The sequence below is a fragment of the Plectropomus leopardus genome, chromosome 20, assembly GCF_026936395.1.
Source record: "Plectropomus leopardus strain MGB_pleo_1.0 chromosome 20, ASM2693639v1, whole genome shotgun sequence".
Classification (NCBI taxonomy): domain Eukaryota; kingdom Metazoa; phylum Chordata; class Actinopteri; order Perciformes; family Serranidae; genus Plectropomus; species Plectropomus leopardus.
This window is the reverse complement of record NC_142195.1, coordinates 9,638,173-9,661,164: the sequence shown is the minus strand read 5'-3', so window position 1 is coordinate 9,661,164 and position 22,992 is coordinate 9,638,173. Positions and strand designations below refer to the sequence as shown.

The following is a 22,992-nucleotide window of genomic DNA, read 5'->3' as shown; positions in this document are numbered from 1 at the left end:
ATTTGTGCATATGTGTTTAACTTGTGAATTCAAGGCTTACTTTCTTTTTGAAATTTTCTTCCACTTGAAGCCTAGATGGTGGTTCTGAGCTGGAATAAAAACAAGGTGGTTACTGCTGTGCTTTAAAGTTTGCCTTGCACCAGCGGAAAGATTGTTTAACATCAAGAGATCTTCCCCCTCTTGTATGCTGAGTTTATATCCACTTCTGCACTATCCAACTCTGCAACTCCTCCATCTCGGCTCCTACCTCCTCCTGAACCAGCTGGTGGCAGACTTGTCTTGAACCTTGTGTGCAGTGATGCAGCTGTGACTCAACCCACTGAACTATATCCTGTACTATCCGCTGTCTCTGAGTGTGTGGATTATCAACACTGTTACACTCTTGTAACTTATCTGAGTGGAAGAAAAGCTGTTTCTCTTTCAGACATAATTCATCTATTTCAGACCAAATGATGTTTCTGTTTAAAGCATTCTATTGAGGGTGGGTTTAATTTCCACAAATCATCAGCAAATATATACAGTTATAGAAATTATTGGTAAAAATACAAATGCAATACGCAGATAACTAATGCATTTACAAATACCATACTATTCTTTTAGTATTTATAAAAAAAATAACACAATATAGGGGTAAAATAAACAAAAACAACAACGCAAAAGACTAAGTACCCAACCCATCAGTATTCCTGAATCTTAGGACATAGTATATAACAGTGTATTAAAGTGGCTAAATCCCATAAAACATAAAAAAAACTTAGGTTTCACCTTCATATACTTGGATTTGTGTAGATACATTTTTTCCCAAGTATTAGCTTGTTATTAAAGTCATTTTTTGCCGTAGTCCATGATAAGTCCATAAACAATGCCCTTTTGAAAAAAAAGTTGTCAAGTGGAGAAACCTTCAGGGAAAACCAGTCATGTATAGCAGCCCCTAACTGTATCTATGATCCGTAAACTAACCTGACAGTCGATATTCAGGGCAGTAAAACCCTTGCGGTCACGCAGTAGTTATTAGAAGTGGCTGGGAGTGTCCGCCGAGGGGGGCGGGGTTGAGAGGGAGCGCTGCCTGCGAGTCTGAACTCAGGAAAATGATACAATAAATATTACAGGAGCGTTTGATATATTGTTCTTCGTGGCCATGAGGGTGCACCAATTCCTCTCCGTGTGTTTAATGTAGCTTAGCCCCGCCCGCCCGTGCTGTCTTGAAAAGCATAAGTAACAAGCCACCGTGTGAGTGTCGCTGAATCGAGCTCACCCTCAGTATTTCCTCTCCATGCTGAAAACGTGTGAACGCTTCTGGGCGAAGAAACCGTGGAGGACCGCAGTGAACGTGGCTCTGCTGCAGGTTTGTTTTTCTAGCCGTTAAAATCGCGTTAGCTCGGTATTTAACGTTGCGTCATTTAGCCCCGATTGCTAGCTATGGTTCCTGTAATTTGATTTCACAGCTGACATTTACAAGGATAGCCGGGTTGATTCATGTTGTGTCTCGCCAGTGAGTGTTGTACAGTCGCAACGTGTCCACTGTAGCTGCGGACACGCCTCGCCAAACACAGAGACAGCAACTGGCTAGCTCAGCGAAGCTGTTAGCTTAGCAAAGTCATGTCAACTTAGCAAGGGAGCTAGCTAACTTGCGCTTGCAGGCAGACAGGTGACAAACACGTTTTCCTTTCGAGTATTTGACATTGCGCAGGTAGCTTTTATGTAACGTTGGAGTTTCCTCGGGTAGCTGTTTTAGATTTATATGGAGTTAAAGGTGGGGAAAGACTACAGTGCGCGAGAGCTTTCTTCAAAACAGCTAATTTGGTAACCACCTACATGTTTCGAAGACAAGCTTCATGGACGAGGTAGCTGTAAATGCTCCCGAAAACACCGTATTTAAAATGGGTGCTGCTAATTCCTTAGCTGTGTAGGCGTTGACCAGCATCTCCCTATAATTTCGCAAGGCCTCAGTACAGTGAGTGATGCTTGCAGAAGTCTGTTATTGCAGTGTCTAACTTGCAACAGTGGGCAGTGCACGTAGGTGGACTGTATGCGTACAGTAGAGTTCATGCAGGCTATTTTAGACTATATTTAAAGTTTCTAGACCTAGAGTCTGAATGCTGAACTATCCAGGCAAAAACACAAGTCAGTTTTACTTACATACAGCAATATCCCAAATCACAGATTTGGCTCAAGAGGCTTTACAGTCTCAGGGTTTCCTACATATTCATTTATTTTATCATTAAAACATTTGCTGCCACAAATAGATTTTATGGCACTACCGAAAGCGATTATTTATTGCACCACACTCTGGGTGTACCGTGCATACCGTTGTCACAGGTGGAGCAGCAGAACACCAGGCACAGTGAAAGTGAAACTCAACCGTTCATTGTGCTAGGTTTAATACTCAATTTATGGCCGTGGGCCAATCTGGCTCCCAATTGGTTGCCAAGTGGCCCCTCAACTATTTTAATTCTTATAAAAATACAGTGATTCATACTGGGAATTTTTTTTGTACCTTTCATATACATACAGTGCCAGAGTGCATAAAACAATATCAAAATAAAGCTTGTTTATCAATAACAAATGCCAGCCTAGGATCACCTGATCCCCAACAAAGGCCCTAGCTAGGCTCCTTATATCCTAAAATCCTAGAAATATCCATTACAACTCAAACTGCATCTCAAGGGAAAAAAACAACAACTCACAATGAGTTTTGCCTGTGCTACATTCACAGATGGCAAAAACATTCAAATTTAGAGAGGGGGGTTAAAAAAAGGCTCACATGAAGACAAGATTAAACAAAAACAATAAAATAATAAAGTAAGCTACCACCACACATAAATTCTGTGTGAAACGTACTACGTATCTACTGCATAGGATATCCTCTGTCCTTATTCACCCAGTCGTAGGAATGGGTGAAAAAAAAAAACAATACAGCAAAGCATCGCAATATTTTTTTGTGGCCATATTGTTACCTTTTTTTTCCCACTACATACATTTTTAATATGCTACCAACATTATTAAAATGTTGGTAGCCTACTAGAATAATATAATCAAATTTTCCATCCAAAATTATAGAAGTGATTATAATTAGATAATACAGATATTGGCCAAATATTCCTTTGGGGACATAATATGCACTTGGAAAAATGTAATAAATGGCAATATATATCAATATATTTTATTGCAGTACTCAGTAAATTGCAACGCATTTAAAATCACAATAATATTGTATTGTGACTTAAGTATTGTGAGAGTATTGTATTATGGGGCAACAGTGGGCAGTGCATGTAGGTGGACTGCATGCATACAGTAGTGTTCATGCAGGCTAGTTTGAGACTATTTTTAAGGATCCAGTCCTGGATTGTAAATGCTGAACTACCCAGGTAACAACTCAAGTCAATTTCTTTTCTATACACCAATATCACAAGTCACAGATTTGCTTTAAGGGGCTTTACCATCTGGACAGCATAGGATGTCCTCTGGAAAAAAAAAACATACAGCATACTAGTATTGTGATAGCTTTATGTGGCAATATTAAACATTCTGTGTTTCCAACTTCCACGTTGTAATGATTTGCTGCTTTCTCTCATTTTATACAGTAGCAGACTGAGTAGCTTTATATTTTCGAGTGTTATTGGACGCATTTGAACCTGTTGTAGATGAAGATGGCAATGTAAAATGGACATTATTTTCTTGTGTAAAACAGGCCAAACAATCAGTCACTCTGTGATTGGCAGATTAACTGATAGGCCTGATAAATATATTCAGAAATATTTGATGTATCTTTGCTTGTACCATATATAGCCAGGCTGATGATATTATTGCTGCCCACCCCCTCTTTTAGCAGATCCAGGGAGAGGAGCCTGTTTGCATTCCACTGCAGGTGCAAAACAATGGAGGTGAAACTCGAACAGCAGGACGACGATATCGCATTCAGCAACACCGACACTAATGGTAAGATCACACATTTTCATTTTGATCATGACCATAATGTAAACTACATGAATTAACTCATGCATTAAGTAGAAAATGAACTGAGTGTGCGTAGTGTTATATCCAGCTCGAAGTACAGCGTGTAGATTTACTGGCTAATTAGTTCACTCAAGGGAGTAAAAGTGAAAAAAAACTGAGCATTTCTGGCTGGCACCACATAGCATGTGGACATGTCAGATGGTTGAGGGATTCTCCTGTCCAAGATACTGCTGTTCGGTGGGCCCTGAGCAGATCTGCCTGTGTTTTAATCCAGGAAGGGTACATGTTGGTGCTGGACATATTCCAGCATACAGTTGGCTGCTAAATGAAACACGTTCTTGGGGTAGAACATACTGTAGACCTAACACTCACCATGTATTTATATATTTGTCACTTCCATTAACCCATTAGTAGATATGGCTAGTGATGGTAATTTATTGTCTTTTGCATTTGTTTTTCAAAATATTACGCCTACATAGTCCTACATTTTAGCCACTATATGTAGCTTTTTGTGTGATAATAGAAGATGAAAGCAAGATGTTTTTAGAAAATAAGGTCATTCTGGTGAAACATGGCAAGTTAATGCTGCACCAGCAATAGCCATGGCCAAAGGCATGATGTCTTCAGGTTGTCTGCTTGTCGGTCTGTTTATTTGTAGTGAATATGATATCTCAATTAAGTCCTTGGGAATTTCTTCAAATATGGCACAAATATCTACTTGGACTCAACGATGATCTGATTAGAATTTGGTGGTCAAAGGACAAAAGTCAAGGACACTGTGACCTTGTCTGTCTCATTCTCATGAATGTGATATGTCATGAGCACCTGGAGGGAATTTTTACAAATTTGACACAAACGTCCACTTTGACTCAATGATGATCCGATCAGAATTTGGCAGTCAAAGGTCACTGTGACCTTGTGTCCATCCCATTCATGTCAATGCGATATATCAAGAAGATCTTGAGGGAATTTTCTCAAATTTGGCACAAACGTCAACTTGGACACAAGAATGAACTGATTAGAATCTGGTGGACAAAGGTGAAGGGTCAGGGTGACCTCATAAAACATGTTTTTGGCCATAACTCAGAAATTCATGCTCTAATTACGACAAAATGTTACGCAAATGTCGAGCTCAAATTTGACCTGAATTGTCTTCTCTCTCAGGTAAACGCCCAGCTGAGGACATGGACGAAGAACAGGCCTTCAAACGTTCTCGCAATGCAGATGAGATGGTGGAGCTGCGTGTGCTGCTTCAGAGCAAAGTAAAGACCCATTTACACAGTGGGGCTGCATTAGTTGTTGGGTCACAGTGCTGTTTTTTTCCTATCAATCAAAGTGATTCATTTCTAAGGACATTTTTTTCTTCACAGAATGCCGGTGCTGTTATTGGAAAAGGTGGCAAGAACATAAAAGCCCTACGCACAGACGTGAGTAAACAGACAAAAAAAAATGCTGCTGAGGTGAACATTTAGTTGGCTAATAAAACTGAAAGGATCCAGACCTAAATTCCAATTAATTCCAACCCCATACTCATTGGACTCCCTCAGAAACAGTCCCAGATTTCCTGCCAGCAGGTTGAAGACATGCACTGCTATTCAAAGACCAGTTTTCTTGAACGATGACATCAACTTGGCTCATTTGAAAGACGAGAAGGAAGGCCTTGTTTGACATTTTGTTTCCACTCTTCTTGTGAGTTTCAACCTGATGCCAATTCCCCTCACAGAGTGGAAGCTATGTCTAACCTTGAGCTGACAACAGGTGGCTGGAAGCCTGAGTGGACATAGTCTCAGGGATGTAAATCTCCAGACTGTGTTTAGTTTATCTTTGTCCAGGTCACACTTCCTGTTCTTCTTCACTCACCACAGTTTCAAGTCTCTCATTTCACTTTTGGGACAAAGTGTAGCGTGTATTCAATTAAAAATGTATTCCTTCTCCCCCTCTTCCCTTCTCCTTTACTTTTTTATTTATTTTATTATTTTTTTTTATTTTTGGCCACCTTCCTCCGTTGCCCATGTACTGGATCGACATGCCCCTCCTGCCTTGCCCACCTTGACGTTGGCCCAACCTCCGCCCGCCCCTGAACGCCCGCCCGCCCGCCCACCTGACACTCCCGGTTGGCCCCGCCCATAAACCGTGCCCCTCCTTAAACGGGCGCCTAACTTGACATCTTGTGATTGAATGCCCCCGCCCAATGCCAACCTCCTCCACCACAACCACCACCACCACCACCACCACCAACACCACCTCGGCCCATGCAGTACAATGCCAGTGTATCAGTCCCAGACAGCAGTGGCCCAGAGCGGTATGTCCCACCAGTTATTGCCTCACTGCCTGATTAGAACAGTGAAACACATGTCTTTGATAACCTGCCTTCTGTTTCATTTGAACATTTTTATATACATGACAGTATACTCCCCCCTCTCCCCAAACACCCCCTCCTCCACTTGTAAGAGACGTGTATTGTTCCTTTTGATTTTTATGTCCATTTTAAGCATCTCCATTGAGTTGGACTTCATTACAGTTTATTGTCCAGAGTCACTGACAACCCACTACCAAGTAGTTAAAGAATAGCACCACAGCTGTTGGATGTTGTTTTTCCGTGCTGTGACGTTTAATTTCACCATGAAACTTGTGGAAAGCAGACATCTTTTTCTCGCTCTGTCCTCTGTGGCCCACCTGGCCCCACTTACCTCCGACCTCCCCCTCCCTCCTCCACCCCACCCCCCTCCTACCCCACTGTTTTCAGCATCACTGTCCATGATTTCCGAGAGAGCGCTGGCTCTCGTCTGGAGGCTCCGTCCCCCACTCTGTCACTCATCAGTGTCGTGTCTTTATTTCATTGTGCTGTTCTGTTGAATTTCTCTCAGGCCACATCGGATCAGAGCTGCCTGCCAAATCTTTTCATAACCCCCTTCTCCCCCAACCTCTCCACCCCTGCTCCTGTCCTGTGCAACAAAGTAGTTGGTAACCACACGCATCTCTTTCCCCTCCTCAACCCCCTCTGCTCTGTTAAGGCTTTGACACACCAAGCTGACATTAGAGAACTAGCGGCGATGAAAGCCCGCTGCTGTGTCGCCGTCGCGTTGCTGTTTCTCGCCAAAAAGTTGCACGTGAACACACCAAACCGACGGCCAGCAAGCACATATGTTGTGTGCCTGCGTGAGAGGAAATACCCCTCCATACCAGCAGACAGCAGTCATCTGTATTCATCATTCAAAACCGTCTTGACGCTAGTTAGCCAACTAGCACATGAACAACACAATCCAATACTGAAAGCACAGAGCATATTACTGAAATGTTTCTTTTAAGACCTCAACCAATCTTACCTCATGCCTCACCAATAGTAATGGAATTTCACAATGACATTTTCCAGGCCTGGAATAGTCATCGAACTAGTGAAAATCAATGAATCTTTTGGTAAAATTTATGGAAATGGCTTGTCTGTAATAAATTTAATTTAGAAATAGGGCCATTTTTTTGGGGCGATTGGTTTAAAGAGAATTTAAGCGTTTTTTTTTTTTTCCTAATTTTTGTAAGACAACTAAGTTTTCTTTTTAAAAAATGTGGCAATTTTTGGGATGGGAACCCTGCTCATACTACAACTTTGTTTCGACCTCGCTCCCTCTTAACGTTAGCTGTTTGTTTACATTTTTCACTTCAGTTTCTGATCTCATGCGCTGAGGTGGACTGCTAATCAGAGTGGTTTCATTTACCGATGGTATCCACAGACAACGGTGTCGATTCAACATGCTGAATTGGCGGAAAAAAAGCTGACGAGGGTCGACGAGGGCCAACGGTGTGGGACACACCTGTGGTGACGACGGCTGCAGACGCTCAGCCGTTGGTTTTGTGTGTCACAGCCTGCTGGTATGGAGGGGAATCTCCTCTCAGCTCGGCGCAGAAAGTACACGCTGGTTGGCTGTTGTTTCGGTGTGTTTATGTGCAACTTTTTGGCAGAGACACGGGGACGTGAGGCGACACAGCAGGGTTTCGTCACTGCTAGTTCTCTGATGTCAGTTTCGTGTGTCTTGGCTTTTGCTCTTCTCTACTGCCCACCTCGTTTTTTCCTCACCTCAGCCCCCAAGCCCCCCCCTCCCCACCTCTCCCCTCTCTTCCCCAACCCTCCTGGTCACAAAGAGAAGGTGTGCTGGTGGCGCAGTTGTCATGGCAAGTTTATGTTTGAGTTTGTTATGTTCCTTTTCCCCAACTTGCTGGTGGTGGGATGGTGATAGAAGATCTCTCTCTGACACCCCCTCTCCCTCAACTCTGTGTGGCCAGTCTTCCGTTAATTTGAGCCGTTCTGAAGCTGCCCATCCTCCCAAGACTTAATAATATTAGATTGAGTGCATGTCAGCTGCTTATTTAATTAGTGTAGTGTTGGGGAAAAGTTATAATTGTGCGCAGTATGCAGCAGTCTTAATTTTTTTTGTTTTGTTTTTATAGTTTGAAACCTTTCGTGAGTTTGTCCGTTACTGTTTGTTGGACTGCTTCTCGCTCTACTTTTTGTCCCCCTTGTAATGCCTTGCTTCCTTTTGGCCAAAATGGTTCCTGACAGGATCCTGAGTGTGAATGCCAGCATCGATACTATTGGAGAGATTCTGCTGAAAATTATACCAACTCTAGAGGAGGTAAGCAACCACGGTAATTATTGTTGATTATGTGTGTGTGAACCAAGGGCGAGTTCAGGATGATGGACGACATTCCCTTAAATTTGCTGCTTGTTGAAATGTATGGAATATAAAAGTATATAATTTGGTATATGCAGACCTAATGGTACTTAAAGGGACAGTTCATCCCAAAATCAAAAATGTATATATTTACTCCAACCTGTAGTGCTGTTTATCAGACTAGATTGTTTTAGTGTAAGTTGCCAGGTTTTGGAGGTATCAGCCATAGAGATGTTCTCCCTAATATAAAGGCATGAAATTGCACTCAACTTGTGGTGCTCAAAGCGCCAAAAACATACATTTGAAAAACTCGACAGCAATGTCTCTTTCCAGAAATCATGACCTGGTTACTCAACATAAGAGAAGAAGAAAGAATGCATCTACTTATGGACGAGGGGCTTGTGATAGCACGAAATGTAAACATTAATGGTGCTAGCCACAGCTGATCTGTAATATTAGCCAGCCCAGTGGTGCTAGGTGATCTAGCAGTAGGTGCAATAGGTTTTGCACCATTCCTTATTGATTGTTGGTGCCGCGTCAACTAACGAGCAATGCGTCAACAGAGGTAGTGAAGAAGAAGAAGAAGACTGCTAGCATGTATGTAAACAGTGCAAGATTTTAGGTATTTAAAACATGGTTTGCAAATGCTGTATGAGGAAGGCACAGTGTTCAACATATTTGTTAGATGAGATATTTTGCTTAGTAATACTGAATGTAAACCTACTGTAAACTTTTTACAAAGAAACTCCACAAAGTGACACCTGGACCCAGAACATACCCACGTCTTTAAGACCTGACACGACTGCTATGTCCAAATATTACACCAAAGAATCTGACTGAGGATGCAAAGCTAAAATTTAACTTACTACACAACTTAATTACACCAGACTAATGTAAGAAACCGGATACACCCCTGTCTTGCTCTTCTTACCAATAACACTGTATTTTGGTTAGTCTCATTGGGACAGGTGACAAAGTCTGCTTCATAGCCACTTGCTGGCTGGCTATAAGTCATCCTCATGATTTTACTGCAGTGGGGTCAACCAGAGAGCGCGTATCTGTCATTTGTACAGACCAATCACTGCAGTGGCACCCATGTGGTTGACACCCACACCACCATATTTAGCAGTTGGCACACAATGCTTCAGATGTGTCCAAGCATCAGAGTGAAAGATTTCTATTAGTCTTAAGTTCTGTTCACCTCATAACACATCATGCATCTTACTTTGTTGGCCTTGAATATATTTTCCAAATGGCATCTCTGTAATAACTGCCACTTTTGTGAAGCTCACAGTAATTAGCTTTTGTCTTGACGGTCACAGAAAAATAATTCAGTGTTATTTTTGAGGTGGTTGTTTTTTTCGGTAATTTTCTAACTACTGAGTCGAATCTTGGTTTCTTTAATGAGCTCAATCTTTTGCCACTACTGCTCTCCTAAACCAGCACAGTTTATGTTTTTGTTTGCCAAATGCTGTCATGATTTACTGAGAGTTTCTCTTGTCATATGGTAATTTTAAAGACTGATGCAACAGCGATTTAAGTGCCAATTATTTGCTGTTGTTAGTCTGTCAGTTGCCCGGTGCTGTTTTAAAAACATATCTTCTAAAATTGACACCTGCTGCTTATTACTATTTAATATCACAAGTGTGAATTCACTATTGTGTAATAATATTCCCAACTACATCTTATTAAACAAGACTACATCCATTCAAACAGATTGCAAATATGTTTTTATTTTCTATAATCAAAACTGCATAGGGTAAGTTGTAATCTGTTTTCGGATTGGTTCATGAGTTTGTTAATTTAAAACTTCCATCAAGTGTTTACAAGCACATAACATAAGCTTGTAATGAAGTTCTTAGTTGCGTCTGTGGTCCTGAATGTATCTGTTGTACAGACATTCATATTTCTGTGTATAGATTATTTCAAATTAAAAACCCACCACATGTTGTAGTGGTCTTTTTCCATGTTTTTCTCATATTTTCAAGATTGGGAATCTAAGTGCAAGAATGCTTTATTAATCAACAATGGGAACAGCTTCAGGTGCTACTGACATCACTGATCATGCTTTGTGTTTCTTTAGTACCAGCATTACAGTGGGATTGATTTTGACTCCGAGCTTCGCCTGCTGATCCATCAGAGCTTGGCAGGGGGCATCATCGGAGTAAAAGGTGCCAAGATAAAGGAGCTGAGAGAGGTAGGACAGAGTCCAGATTAGTATTGCTTTGATGCTCTGCACCAACAACAGTTGGCCCGCAGGTGAATTATTTAAAAAACATAATTTTTCCATGTATTTTGTGAGTTGCACTAGCAATAATTACTTGACATACATGTAGTAAGGACTATTTTTTTATGTCTCCACACTGGATTAGAATTCAGTGATCAACATCACAAAAGATGTTTTTGGCCATAACTCAAGAATTCATACTCTAATTATGACAACATTTAACACAAATATCATATAGGATTGATGATGACACAAAGTTAAACTCTGAAGAACGTTCAGGTCTAGTTTGCTGGTGTCATTGGCTAATTCAGGAGCAAAACAATCAGTGAATTTGATGCAGTTGATGTACGTCTGATATTTTAATGTTTTCATGCACTAGAACACCCAGACCACCATCAAGCTGTTCCAGGAGTGCTGTCCACACTCCACTGACAGAGTCGTCTTGGTGGGAGGAAAGCCAGAACGTGTCATTGAATGTATAAAAGTTATCCTGGAGCTGGTGTCAGAGGTTAGTTTACATTTCTGAGATCTGCTGAAAGCTTCAATATACTTTATATAGTCATGCGTTTCATGATATATAGATGTCAGCGTAGTTTATAGCCTCAGAGACTAGAGTCCATTATTTTAAAGTAAAAGTCAACAATTTTAAGTGTTCAGAGTATCATTGTTTATGTAGCAGTCTTTCACGATCTCTTTAATTTCTTTTCATTTTGCAGGCGCCAATCAAAGGTCGTGCTCAGCCTTATGACCCTAATTTCTATGATGAGACATACGACTATGGCGGTTTCACCATGTTATTCGAGGAGAGAGGCAGACGACCCATTGGCGGCTTCCCCATCCGTGTGCGTGGGGGCTTTGAGCGCATGCCCCCAGTTCGTGGCAACAGACCCATGCCTCCTTCCAGAAGGGATTACGACGACTTGAGCCCCCGTCGGGGTCCTCCACCACCGCTGAGCAGAGGGGGGCGAGGGGGCAGCCGAGCACGTAATCTGCCTCTTCCCCCGCCACCACCGCCAAGAGGAGGGTGAGGAGGGGCATACATACTACAGATGCTTTTACACTTCTGTTTCTGGTTTGTTAAAATGAACTCTGGTGTGTTTGCCTAAGTGGTTTGGTTTGTATTGACTTCACAGTAAAAGCTCTTCCTTAATCAGAATCAGATTTATTACCAAGTAAGGGTTTCACTTATAAGGAATTTGCTCTGGTCTTGGTGCAAACATTAAACATACAATAAATATTAAGATAAATCAAAAAAAGGCAAAGAACTGCAACGCTCAAGAGCAGGAATTTCGATGGAAAAGTAATAGTAAAAACATGACAAATATGTACAATAGTAATAATAGGGTAGTTTTTATTTCTGTTTCTGTCTGTTCATCAGTAATGATATACATGGTTTGCTTTATTTTTTTGAGAGAGAGAGCTTTTTGTGGCATCACAGAACATCAAAAAGCCCATGTGTGATTTGCTTTCAGTAACCAGTATTTGATTTCCCCAAGTGGATGCATGTAAGGATGATGATGCAGAGAGTTAGATGCCAAAACTGTCACTTAAATGGGTTACCTGTCAGGCCCAGGCCTCCAGGAGGGTCAGAAGAGGAGAAATCTCCTAAATGATGTCACACTGGGGTGCAACTAATGTGCAGTAAAACCTGGTCTGCAGTTGCCGAAGGGCTTACAGCTGGCACACTATCATAGAACAAAAAAGTACGTAATAAAAGACAAACAAAAAAACGTTCTATTTTATATTGACCACCATCAATTTGAGTGTACTTAAAAGTTTTGTCAGGCTAAGTGCACTTAAGGAGGCTAAAAATAGCGCACCCAAAGAGAACCTCAGTGCACACTGGCTCTTTATTTTCTGTGCTGTCTGCTGTAACCCTACAACATCACAGCACAAGATATGTTGTGAATTTGTCATCCCCTAAGATCCCATTGAGTCAAAGAGCGTGTCCCAGCTTCTTTTTAACAGCCGGAATTTCAAGCTAATTTCCATAATGGCCAAACAGTTGCAACCTCAGAATCCGTTACATGATGCTTTTGGGCCAGATTTTTTTCCCATTGTCATGCACTGGAAAGAGATTTTGGATCATTATCTTTAGATTTTGATCCGTTCATTCCTGTAACATTTGGAAAAGTCGAGCGTGATTAAATTATTTTATCCCCATTCAAGTTGGTGGAGTGCTTACCTTGAAGTAGCTGGCTTGATCAGTGAAAGTCACCGGGGTCATTTTCTACGCGGCAGTTAAACTTTTTGACTTCATGTGCCACTAACCCACAAAGTCAGTGCAAAAGTGGATCTTTTTTTTATTGATCTGGACCAAATGAACCAAACTGCAGGTGTAAAAGCATCCTCCTTAAATATCCAATTGATACAGTTGGACATTTCTATTTTATTTTCTTCCTTGTTTACAGGGGAGACCGGTTCTCACATGGAAGTTATCATGGCGGCATGGACGACAGACCAAGGTGAACATGTAGTAGGGATGACTGTAATTTAATTTCTCTCAAAAGCAGAGCAACAGATATCATAAGTTGCTCAGTAGCAAAATGTCAACCCACCAGCCCTGATTCAGAGTGTGATCACAGGTCATCTGTAGAGTCTGCATGTACTTTTACACCCACAGCTTTCTAAATACCAATCTAACAGCGCTGACCTGCTTCATACTGTAGCGTCAAGTGTCCTCCAGAGTAGAGAAACTGTATTAATGTGTCCCTTTTTGTCTGTAGTGACAGAAGAGGCCGAGGAGGAGACCGTTACGACAGCATGGTGAGTGCCGTCTGTTTTTACAGGTGCTGCTGTGTTTTTGTAGCTGCCTCGTTGTGTGTAGTCGGTGTTTGTGAATTATGTCTCAGACGAGGTGATTGGAATTCCTTTTTCTGAGTGTAGTACAAGCACGGAGGCACGGACACTGTGCTGCTTTTTCACTGTGTATTGCACACTGATCTGGGCCTGTTGTTGCCTGGTAACAGTTGTCTCCGTGGTTACCACAGAGCAGCTGAGTACGTAGTCCAGAGATCCACCAGGCTAGCAAATGAACTCAAGTTGAAACCAAAGCAGTTCCTGAACAGGTTTCCTTCAGGTCTTGGCTGCAAGATAATAGTTCAAATAAGGTGGTAAAGAAACATTTGTTTATATAAATACCTTTTATGCTCTTTGTTGATTCATTCTTGAGATGTAAGGAGAAACATGGTTTGCTCCAAACCAACATAAATTTTAGACATGTACCTACTTGTTTAAAGGCCACTTAGACTTTTTTTTAAAATCAAAATGCAAATGAATTTCAGAAGTAAGGGCTTCAAGAGACGAAAGTAACTTAAATACGATATAAAGATAGTCTTGGATAATAAGCTAAGCCATTGCTTTTTTTTTACCCATCAAAATACACATTTGATTTACTGTTGAGGAGAGTTTACAAGCACAAATAAAAGAAATGTGTGTGTTTTATGATGTTTTATCTTAGAGTAAAATAAAATCTGTTTCGAGCTCCTCTTCTTCTTACTCAAAACTAGGAGTCAGAGTGGTATGTACTATATGATCTTCTTAAATTCAGAAGAACTACACTTAGTGGCCACTATACAAGGTACCCTTGATTGACCCTAGAACAACCTGAATTCTTCATGGCACGCTGCAATCTCCTGTTCTGCGACATCTTAAAGGTGCTCAGTTGGGTTAAGATTTGGTGACTGTAGAACTTAAGTATGCTGAGTCATGTTGATGCAACCAGCTTCAGGTGATTTGTCTGCATTATGCTGCTGGAAGAAGCCATTAGAAGGTGTGTAGACTGTGGCCATAAACGATGCATGTGGTCAGCAACAGTCCTCAGACTGTGCTTTTTACAAAACACTTAAAATGGGGCCAATGTGTGGCAAGAAAACACTTCCCACATCATTAAAGCCAATTCATACTTCACGTGTCCACGTGTCTGCAGGAGTCTGCTTTAGCCCATGTTACATGAATGTCATCATCTGCCATGTTCGTGGGGGTTTGCACAGACCTCTGTGTGGATGTTCCTCCGCAGCCTATAAATTTGTGACTGCGTTGACTGTACGTATAGCAAGCGAGCTGACTGGCATGCTCCAGTTACAAAATCTAGTCTGTTGTTCCACACTCCCGACCAGTTGCTGGCATATGCACCTCTAACTGGTTTGCCAAGAACTGCACTCAGAAGAAGACTTTCTTGTGAAAGCAGTATCTCAAGAACACCTTGAGGGGATTTATTCAAATTTGACACAAACATTCACTCGGGACTCAACAACGAACTGATTCGAATTTGGCGTCAAAGGTCAAGGTCGCGTGACCTTGCATCCATCTCATTTTTATGAATGCAATATCTGAAATGGCCTTACAGGATTTTTTTTGGGGGGGGGGTGGTTGGGGTTAGAATCTGGTGGTTGGAGGTCAAAAGTCAAGGTCATGTTGACCTCATAAAACACGTTTTTGGCCGTAACTCAAGAACCTTGAGTGGCCACCTTGAAACTGTGCTGATTGTGGAGATCATCGGTGCTGCTGGGAGGAAGATGTGTGTGAGGCATCATGTTTTCAAAGACATGGACGTACACTGTGAGTGCAGCTTGACCATGTGCGGAGGCTCACAACCGTGTGGCAGTATTTCTACTTCCAATCTTCTATTCAGTAAAAAAAAAAAAAAAACGTACAGGATTAAATTCTGAAATATAAAATAAAATAAAAAAAGCTTATCCTGTCTTTGGCAGTAGGTGTCACACCAACATGTCTATATCTGTGGTTCAACGCTGCAGCTGGTGCCAATCTTGCTATTGCCAACAGATCGCACACGTTGGACTCGAACTGCAGGTCTAACTGCTGACACTTTCAGGTGCTTGGTGTCAATGGTGCTGTGCCTCTGTGGATGTAAGGTTGTGTGTCTACGTGCCAGTTTTTCGATACCTAGTGCTTTTTAGGTGTGTCTAAGCAGTTGTCACATTTTCAAATGTATATTTCCTGTAACGCATATAATCTCAGGGTGCTCCCAAAATTACTTTGGATCGTTTCAGTGGCCTACAGACCTCAGATTTCAAACCAATGATGTACTTTTCAGATAAAGTAGAATGGGATATTTGAAGCGTGAATGTCACTGAAAATGTGAAGGGACTGCTTAATGCTGTGGAATCAGCACAGACTTAGATCTGTGCTGAATCCTGCTCTGGATGCAGAAATGATCAACCCAGTACCTGCCAGGTTGTTTGTCATGGATACGTGGTATATTATTGTACAGAAAACTTAAAAATGTCGTGAGAGCAAACTGGCATTATTCTGTCATTAAAACTGTTTCATATTTGCCTTTTTTTCCCTCCAATCACTCCTGACATGCAGAGTGGAGGCGGATATGGTGAGTGTCGATATTTACATAAATCCTGCACAGATTTAGGTTATTTTATCAAAAATCATGTCTTCTTTTATTTTCAAGATGTCTTATTATTACATATTCAGCCACTATTTGTTTCAGGCATGTCATTTATGGGCAGCCACGTAGGCTCTGTCATTGGTTTTTGGGTCCAGAGTTGGCTTTTGCCCTGAATGTCCACTTTATTAGGAACATTTGTCCAATCTAATACAGTACAATACAACAGCCCTGATGTGACATTTATCTTAATGAAACTCACAGTGTTCAGTTTTTTGAGTGAAATGCTCATAAATTTGTAAACTCAATTACATTCATCACTGAGGTCAAAGTTAGAGTTATAAATTCAGCCATGGTTTTTTGTCCATCGATTATTTAACTTCTAAGAGACTTACATGGGTTCCTTCGAATTTCCTGTAGGAAATTAATACTTGAGACCTTCTGGCATAACACATAAGGGAAGACTAGAGTAGCTAAGAATTTTTCTTACAACATTCAAAGGAAATTCTTAGGGTGATTTTTTTGCAACTTTTTTTCTATGGCATCCTCTGTTGAAAATGTAAGAGCAACCTTAGCTAAAGTGGTTTCATGCAACCAGGCACAGTTAGGTTAAAACCTGTCTTGTGACCTGATCATACTGCTGCTTGTCCCTGTTGTAAAGCTCTGGCAAAAGGTTCTGACATTTCCCCGCATCCTAGGAATGACAGTGAATAAACATTTCCCATTAAGAAAAACAAAAACATGATTTCCTTTTAAAGTATTCGTTACAGCACAAAAAGAAAAAAAAATGTATTTGTCTTGGACGTTTGCCTTATTGCTTGTTTGCTATCAAACGATCTCTTGTCATTGTCCCTGTGGTCCATTTTCATTTTTATCTTTCTTGTTTCCTTTCCAATGTTTCCAAAGACAACAATTCTTCCTGGGAGCACTTTCAGTCTGGTGAGTGGGGATGGATGATTATTGTCCCAGTGTCTTGTCCCCTAACCTAAAACGATTTCTTCCTCTTATCACCTGCTTTAGTTAAAGACAGTGTCACCTTAAGTGTTCTGTCTCCCCTCCCCCTGCAGGTGGTAGAGGCTCATACAGTGATATCGGAGGCCCAGTCATCACAACACAAGTCACCATCCCAAAAGATGTAAGGAAGACATCTATTCTAAAAAAAAAAAAAACAGGATTTTTATAGTAAAGAATGAAAGAAAGACATTTCACCCCTGAATCCATTTTCAGTCGGCCTGTGTGGTTGTTTTTCAGCTGGCTGGCTCCATCATTGGTAAGGGCGGTCAGAGGATCAAGCAGATCCGCCACGAGTCCGGGGCATCCATCAAGATTGATGAACCACTAGAGGGCTCTGAGGACCGCATCATCACCATCACAGGAACACAGGACCAGATCCAGAACGCCCAGTACCTGCTGCAGAACAGGCATGTGCTCCTGTGATTCCCCCAAATGTGGTCTCCTCTGAAGGCCTGTATGTTCATCCACCACCGGGTGGAAGTAAACTTTTGTTTATGTGCTGCGTTTAATAGTTAACTAAAGCTTAAATGTATTGACCCCCATGAATAAAACTGTCTTGTAGCCAGGTGAAACTCACACACAAACTTAATAGTAAAATACATAAAATATATAATGAGGTTGTCCATTGATGCTATTATTTTAAATGTATTATACAACATACATTGCATTTATTGTCACTACCACCTCCAAAGTTTTCAGATCACAGATCAGTCACAAAAACTGAACACCAGAGTGGTGTTCATTTGTCCAAAGCTGAAATGATGGTAGTCTAATTGGTTAATTGATCAAAAGAAATATAATTGCCAGCTATTTTGATAATTAATTCCTCATTTTAATAATCTGTGAGGAAAACACGGCAAACTCTTTATGGTTTCACTCTCTAAAATGCGAGGATCTGCTGGGTTTGATGTTTCCGCCTTAAACTGTTAACTGAGGCTCCGTCTAAAGAAATTCTGCCCATAATAATTTCGTTTCACAAAATATCTCCGTCTGCACTAGAATGCAAGAAGGACTCCAAAACTCACATTAGCTGTTTTCCATAGTCTCCCCTTGTCACACTGATAGTAAAGTGTACAGCAGAAACTCAACTTGCTTTGCCTAAGGGCCACTTTGCAAAATGACAGGAGCCCAGGGGCCAGTCATACACACTTTAGGCATACGCAGGTGCATTTCTAGGATTTGATGACATTCTGGGCTTTGTCGAGACCTCTGTCTGACCTCTTTCTGCACCTTTTCAGAGTAACAAAATATCTCAGTGTGAATTCACAACATTTCGTTTTCATTCATCAGCTCACTCAAAAACAAAAGTGATGCTCCGGCCATCAAAAGTTTTCTCTCCATTCCTTATCGACAACAATCCCACCATCAAAACTGTCCCACCATCTGCTGGTTCGACTGGGCCTGACCCAAAATCATTGTTTCTGGCGGGCTTTAAACCACGGACACCGGGGCAGACCAAATAACATTGTGCGCAGCAGATGCCTCTGTTCATGCATGAGGCGGTGCAGCAATATTAAGTCAATATTTAGTATAAAGACGTCATTAGGGCTAAGCAGTGCAAACAAAAAGTAAACAAACCGGTAGTCTGACGATGTTATTGTTTGTGTTGCATGTTCATTACACAAATCAACAATGGACATGCAAGATTTGAAGAGATGACGTTACTGTTTCCCAAATGCTCTGTTTTATTTGTTTTGTTTTGTTTTTTCAGATTATTTTTGTGGCTTTTGCCTTTGTTGCAGATAGAATCAAACCCGTAACTGCTGCAATGAGGACATAGCCTCTGTATGAGGCACCCGCCATAGCAACATAGCTACTGGACGCCCCCAAATGCTCTGTTTTACATGTCCACACAGATACACAGTAACCAGAGAATAGGGAAAAAAAGTGACCTAGATAGGGGTCGACTGATATTGGTTTTTCAGGACCAATATTGATTATTAGTGCTTAATGAGACTGATACCCGATATTTGGAACTGATATGCATTTATAATAAAAATAAAAAAATATTTGGAATATAATTATCTAGGCCCAAAGGCTATAATTATAATTTGGAATATAACAAACACAAACACAAAACTTTGCTTAAATGCCTTTATCAAATGTTGATTAAAACCTGAAACTTTTAACATCATATACAGCAAGGTTCCAGCAACATTTTTTTGAAAATTTAAATATAAAGTAAAAGTTCCTCTCATGCTGACACTCTCTTTGTTTGTATTGCAGACGGCCTTCCCTGTAATCCACACACTTTTTCATTAATTCATTTTATCTGCGATCATTAAAATAAAACGCAGATGCAGATAATCGGTAAAATGCCTAATATCGGCTCCAGTGATCAGCCAGGCCGATAATCTGTTGACCCCTAGACCTAAAACTGTGGTCACATGAGGACAAGAACCAAAACATAAAGGAAAAAAAATCATTTAAAAAATATGTGTCTGAATATCTTTGAGGTTTGGGCCGTTCATTGAGCAAATTGAAATTCTGTGGGGCATTTTTCATTATTTTGTTACCTTTCATAGACAGCAGTAATTGTCAAACTAACAGATAATGAGAAAAATAATTATTTGCACATTAAGCCAGAATTTAAGGTGTTGAGCCTTTTTTTTCTTTCAGTAGTATTTCATCTTGAAGAGCTTTTCAGTTCACAGACACTTCCTTTCCCCCGTCACTAAATGGCTAAGCTGGTCTCAGCAGTCGTAATGCTTCTTGCAGACAGAATTTATTTCCAGCCCTGACCTTGGCACACTTTTTATAACTTACAATTGTGCTCCACATGAAAAATGTCTCACAGTTTGCAGCATTCTGCTTTAACAGCTCCTGACTCATGTCACGTCCATGTTTATATAAATATTATGAATTCTGTCATGAAATGTCCTCACCCTCGTGTGTCTTTTTATTTCAGTGTGAGGCAGTACTCCGGACGGTTCTTCTAGGAAAAGGGAAGTGAAGAAGAGTGAAGCCATGCTGCCATACTGTTTCCTCCTCCTATTCAGAGCTTACATTCCTCTGCTTTGCCTCCTTCCCTCACTATCAAACACTACACCATCGATCTATAAATCTTTATTTTGAGGAGTTTTTGAAAAATCTTAAGCTGTCAAAAAAAGCAAAACAAGGAGTCAACAACATGTTTCTGTGCTGGTGTAATTATTTTTAAGGAGATCATTGTGCCGTCATTGGAGTAAACTCATCCGTGTGATAACTTTTGGTGTTGTGAGCCACCCCCGGGGCCCTTATCTCCCTCATTTCAGTACAGCATGCAGAATGTAATCATTTTGTAAAGAACATTATGTGAGTTTAAGGTTTTTTCATTTTTACCCCCTCAAACATTCAAGCACACTTTCTAAATCAAGATGCATGGTCTCAGAATGGTTAAAGAACAATCTAATTGAACTCTAATTTTATACAACATCCGATAACATCTTTTTCCACTGTCAAATGAAGTGCTTTGTTTTTGTAAGATCAGCTTTAATGAAGTAGTTTGACATTTTGGGAAATACACTCAATGTTCTGGAGGAGAGTGAGATTAGAAGATAGATACCACTTATGTGTCTGTATGGTAAATATGAACTGCAGCTGGTTAGCTTAGCATAGCATAAATATGGGAAACCAGGCAAACCTGCTTTATTAATGATGTTCAAGGTCAACATGCTCCACATACTAGCACCTCTAAAGCTAGCTAACCCACAATTTATTTATTTTTTGTTAAAAACATGCAAAATCAAAGTGTAAAAACTACCCTTTTTTGTTTTTGGAGCAGTAACCATATGTGCTGTCTCTCCTGGTTGCCTGGCAACAGAGATGACACTTTTTTGTAGGCCAAGGCAAGTTATTTTTGCCCCGGTACCCCTGTCAAAAAAGCCTATGGGATTTTTCATTTGGATTATTGCTTAATATAATCTATGTGGCAACAAACATTTCTGATACTTTTTTTGTTCAGCAAGATAATCTTCTCAAATGAACACCATTTTTATGATTTTTGAAACCTAAATGCAATCGCGGGAAGTAAAAAGCTAATGCTAGGCAATAAACGTACTACATTATGTTTGCAAGATAAAACGTCGCTGTTACGAGGCTGTAAAGCCGTGTTTGGCGTGACGACATTCTGTTGTCTCACTTAGCCACGTTAGCAACCACCTTTCTTAAGACACATGAAAACTTCACAGTTCACAAGTGGGGTATTTAGTGACGTATTTTACATAGTAGGTGAAGCTAAAATGCTAACTCTTGTCAGTGGGATACTAGTAATTGGAGGTAACCACAGGTAAAACAGTGAATCTATATTGTTATCCTTTTGTAGGAATTAAATGAGAAATTACTTGTTAATTAGTGAGCATTTAAGGTCCTCGTACTGTAGGTGGACTTTCATTTAGCTGAACAAAGCCAGGCTAGCTGTTTTCCCCGTTTCCAGTCTTTGCGCTAAGCTATCAGTAACTGTACAGATATGAGAGACGCATGGTATCAGTCTTCTATTCTCCATCAGAAATCGAATAAGACAAATTTTCCAAAATGTCATACTTTTGCTTTACGTTGGAAAAATGTGCCAGTGTGAAATAGAATAAGAATTTTTAAAGAGATTTTTTGTTTTTCATAGAAAGACAAGGAGCTGTATAAAGTGTGTGTGTATATATTTACATAGAATTTCACGAGTGGTTAGGTTAGACAGGCCCAGAATACTCTTTGGAAGGATATGGTGCCAAAAGAAAGGTTTGGTAATCTTTTTTCTCTATTTCTATCATTATTTGATTTTCTGCCACTCATGACTCGCTGTAATGCAAACTTTATATCTGATCTTTATGATCCATTCTTGCAAAATTGTCTTTTATTTTTGACAGTTTGGAAGCATTTTAAAAGTTTGTGTTTTTTTGAAAGGCTCTCTGGAGAAGCAGTTTTGAATGAGGAGCGTACAGCTTTGAGTCTGTGAGTGGTGTTTTCTGTCCAGTTATATCTGTATCTTTGTGTCTGATATCTGTAGTACCTGCAGGTGTTTAGTAAATAAAGTCTGTGTCACAGTTCACCAAGTGTGTATTCAGTGTTATTTCAATAGGGGAGTAATAAGGGACTGTTCTTTATTTATGAGAAGCAAGGGGTGGTGCAAAACAGAGGAGACTTAATGTTTGTAAGCACTGTGGAGGGCATTATGTGTTTTGATTTGTATATGGGAAGGCATATAACTCATATAGACCATTTATCATCACCAGAAACTGTGAGATATGGTTATTTATGATGAATGGAGGGTTGTGCATTTCCCCCCAGTCACTCAGGGAAGCTCGGGGAAAAATATTTGTAACTGGGGAGTGTTATGTTATTATTAAAAAAAAAAAAAGCAAGTCTGGAACAAAAAGACATAAGAAAATGCAAAAATGAAATAAAATAAGCTATTCTTTTATTTATTTATTTAATTATTGCAATTTTTGCCAAGTTGCTTATTGCCCTTTTCCCATGTTTTCAAAAGAAATCAAACCAGTTTTCTTAGGTTCCATAAGGTGTCAATGCTTCTGAACGCAGCACAGTAAAACTGATGTTGATCCAGGTTTTAAAGGCATAATATCTGTCTCTTGACTGGTGTCCCCAGTCTCTCAGGGAGGCTCAAGGAAAAATATTTGTCATCTTGGAGGGTCATGATGTTAAAAAAAAAAAAAAAACTGAACCTGACAACCTGAAAGAAAAAAGAAACGGCCACCTCTTATTCTGATAAATACAGAACATTCCCTAAATGTCTGTCCGGTTCCGGTTGTAATTGGTTTCTAGTAAATTGGCGTAGC

The 22,992-nt window shown here is 40.4% G+C and overlaps 1 protein-coding gene across 2 annotated transcripts; it reads left to right on the top strand.

Moving 5' to 3' along the window:
• The first annotated feature begins 1,145 nt into the window (after nt 1-1,145).
• Nucleotides 1,146-22,244, top strand: hnrpkl (heterogeneous nuclear ribonucleoprotein K, like). 2 transcript variants are annotated; one of them, XM_088071571.1, is made up of 16 exons: nt 1,146-1,345; nt 3,833-3,939; nt 5,122-5,219; nt 5,328-5,384; nt 6,216-6,259; nt 8,513-8,585; nt 10,708-10,821; nt 11,231-11,359; nt 11,568-11,875; nt 13,263-13,316; nt 13,578-13,617; nt 16,183-16,198; nt 17,117-17,149; nt 17,278-17,345; nt 17,462-17,631; nt 20,133-22,244. In XM_088071571.1, the coding sequence occupies exons 2-16, from the start codon at nt 3,879-3,881 to the stop codon at nt 20,161-20,163; spliced, it is 1,296 nt and encodes a 431-aa protein (XP_087927697.1). In that variant the 5' UTR covers nt 1,146-1,345; nt 3,833-3,878; the 3' UTR covers nt 20,164-22,244. The 2 variants fall into 2 exon arrangements, with proteins under 2 accessions (XP_087927697.1, XP_042364937.2); XM_042509003.2 differs by having other exon boundaries at nt 1,148-1,345; nt 3,830-3,939.
• The last annotated feature ends 748 nt before the right edge of the window (nt 22,245-22,992 follow it).

Excerpts from the sequence above, each read along its gene's own strand:
- hnrpkl (XM_088071571.1), top strand. The coding sequence starts at position 3,879 with ATGGAGGTGAAACTCGAACAGCAGGACGACGATATCGCATTCAGCAAC. Across the intron at positions 6,260-8,512 it reads GACAGCAGTGGCCCAGAGCG|GATCCTGAGTGTGAATGCCA; the intron begins GTATGTCCCACC and ends GGTTCCTGACAG. Across the intron at positions 8,586-10,707 it reads TTATACCAACTCTAGAGGAG|TACCAGCATTACAGTGGGAT; the intron begins GTAAGCAACCAC and ends GTGTTTCTTTAG.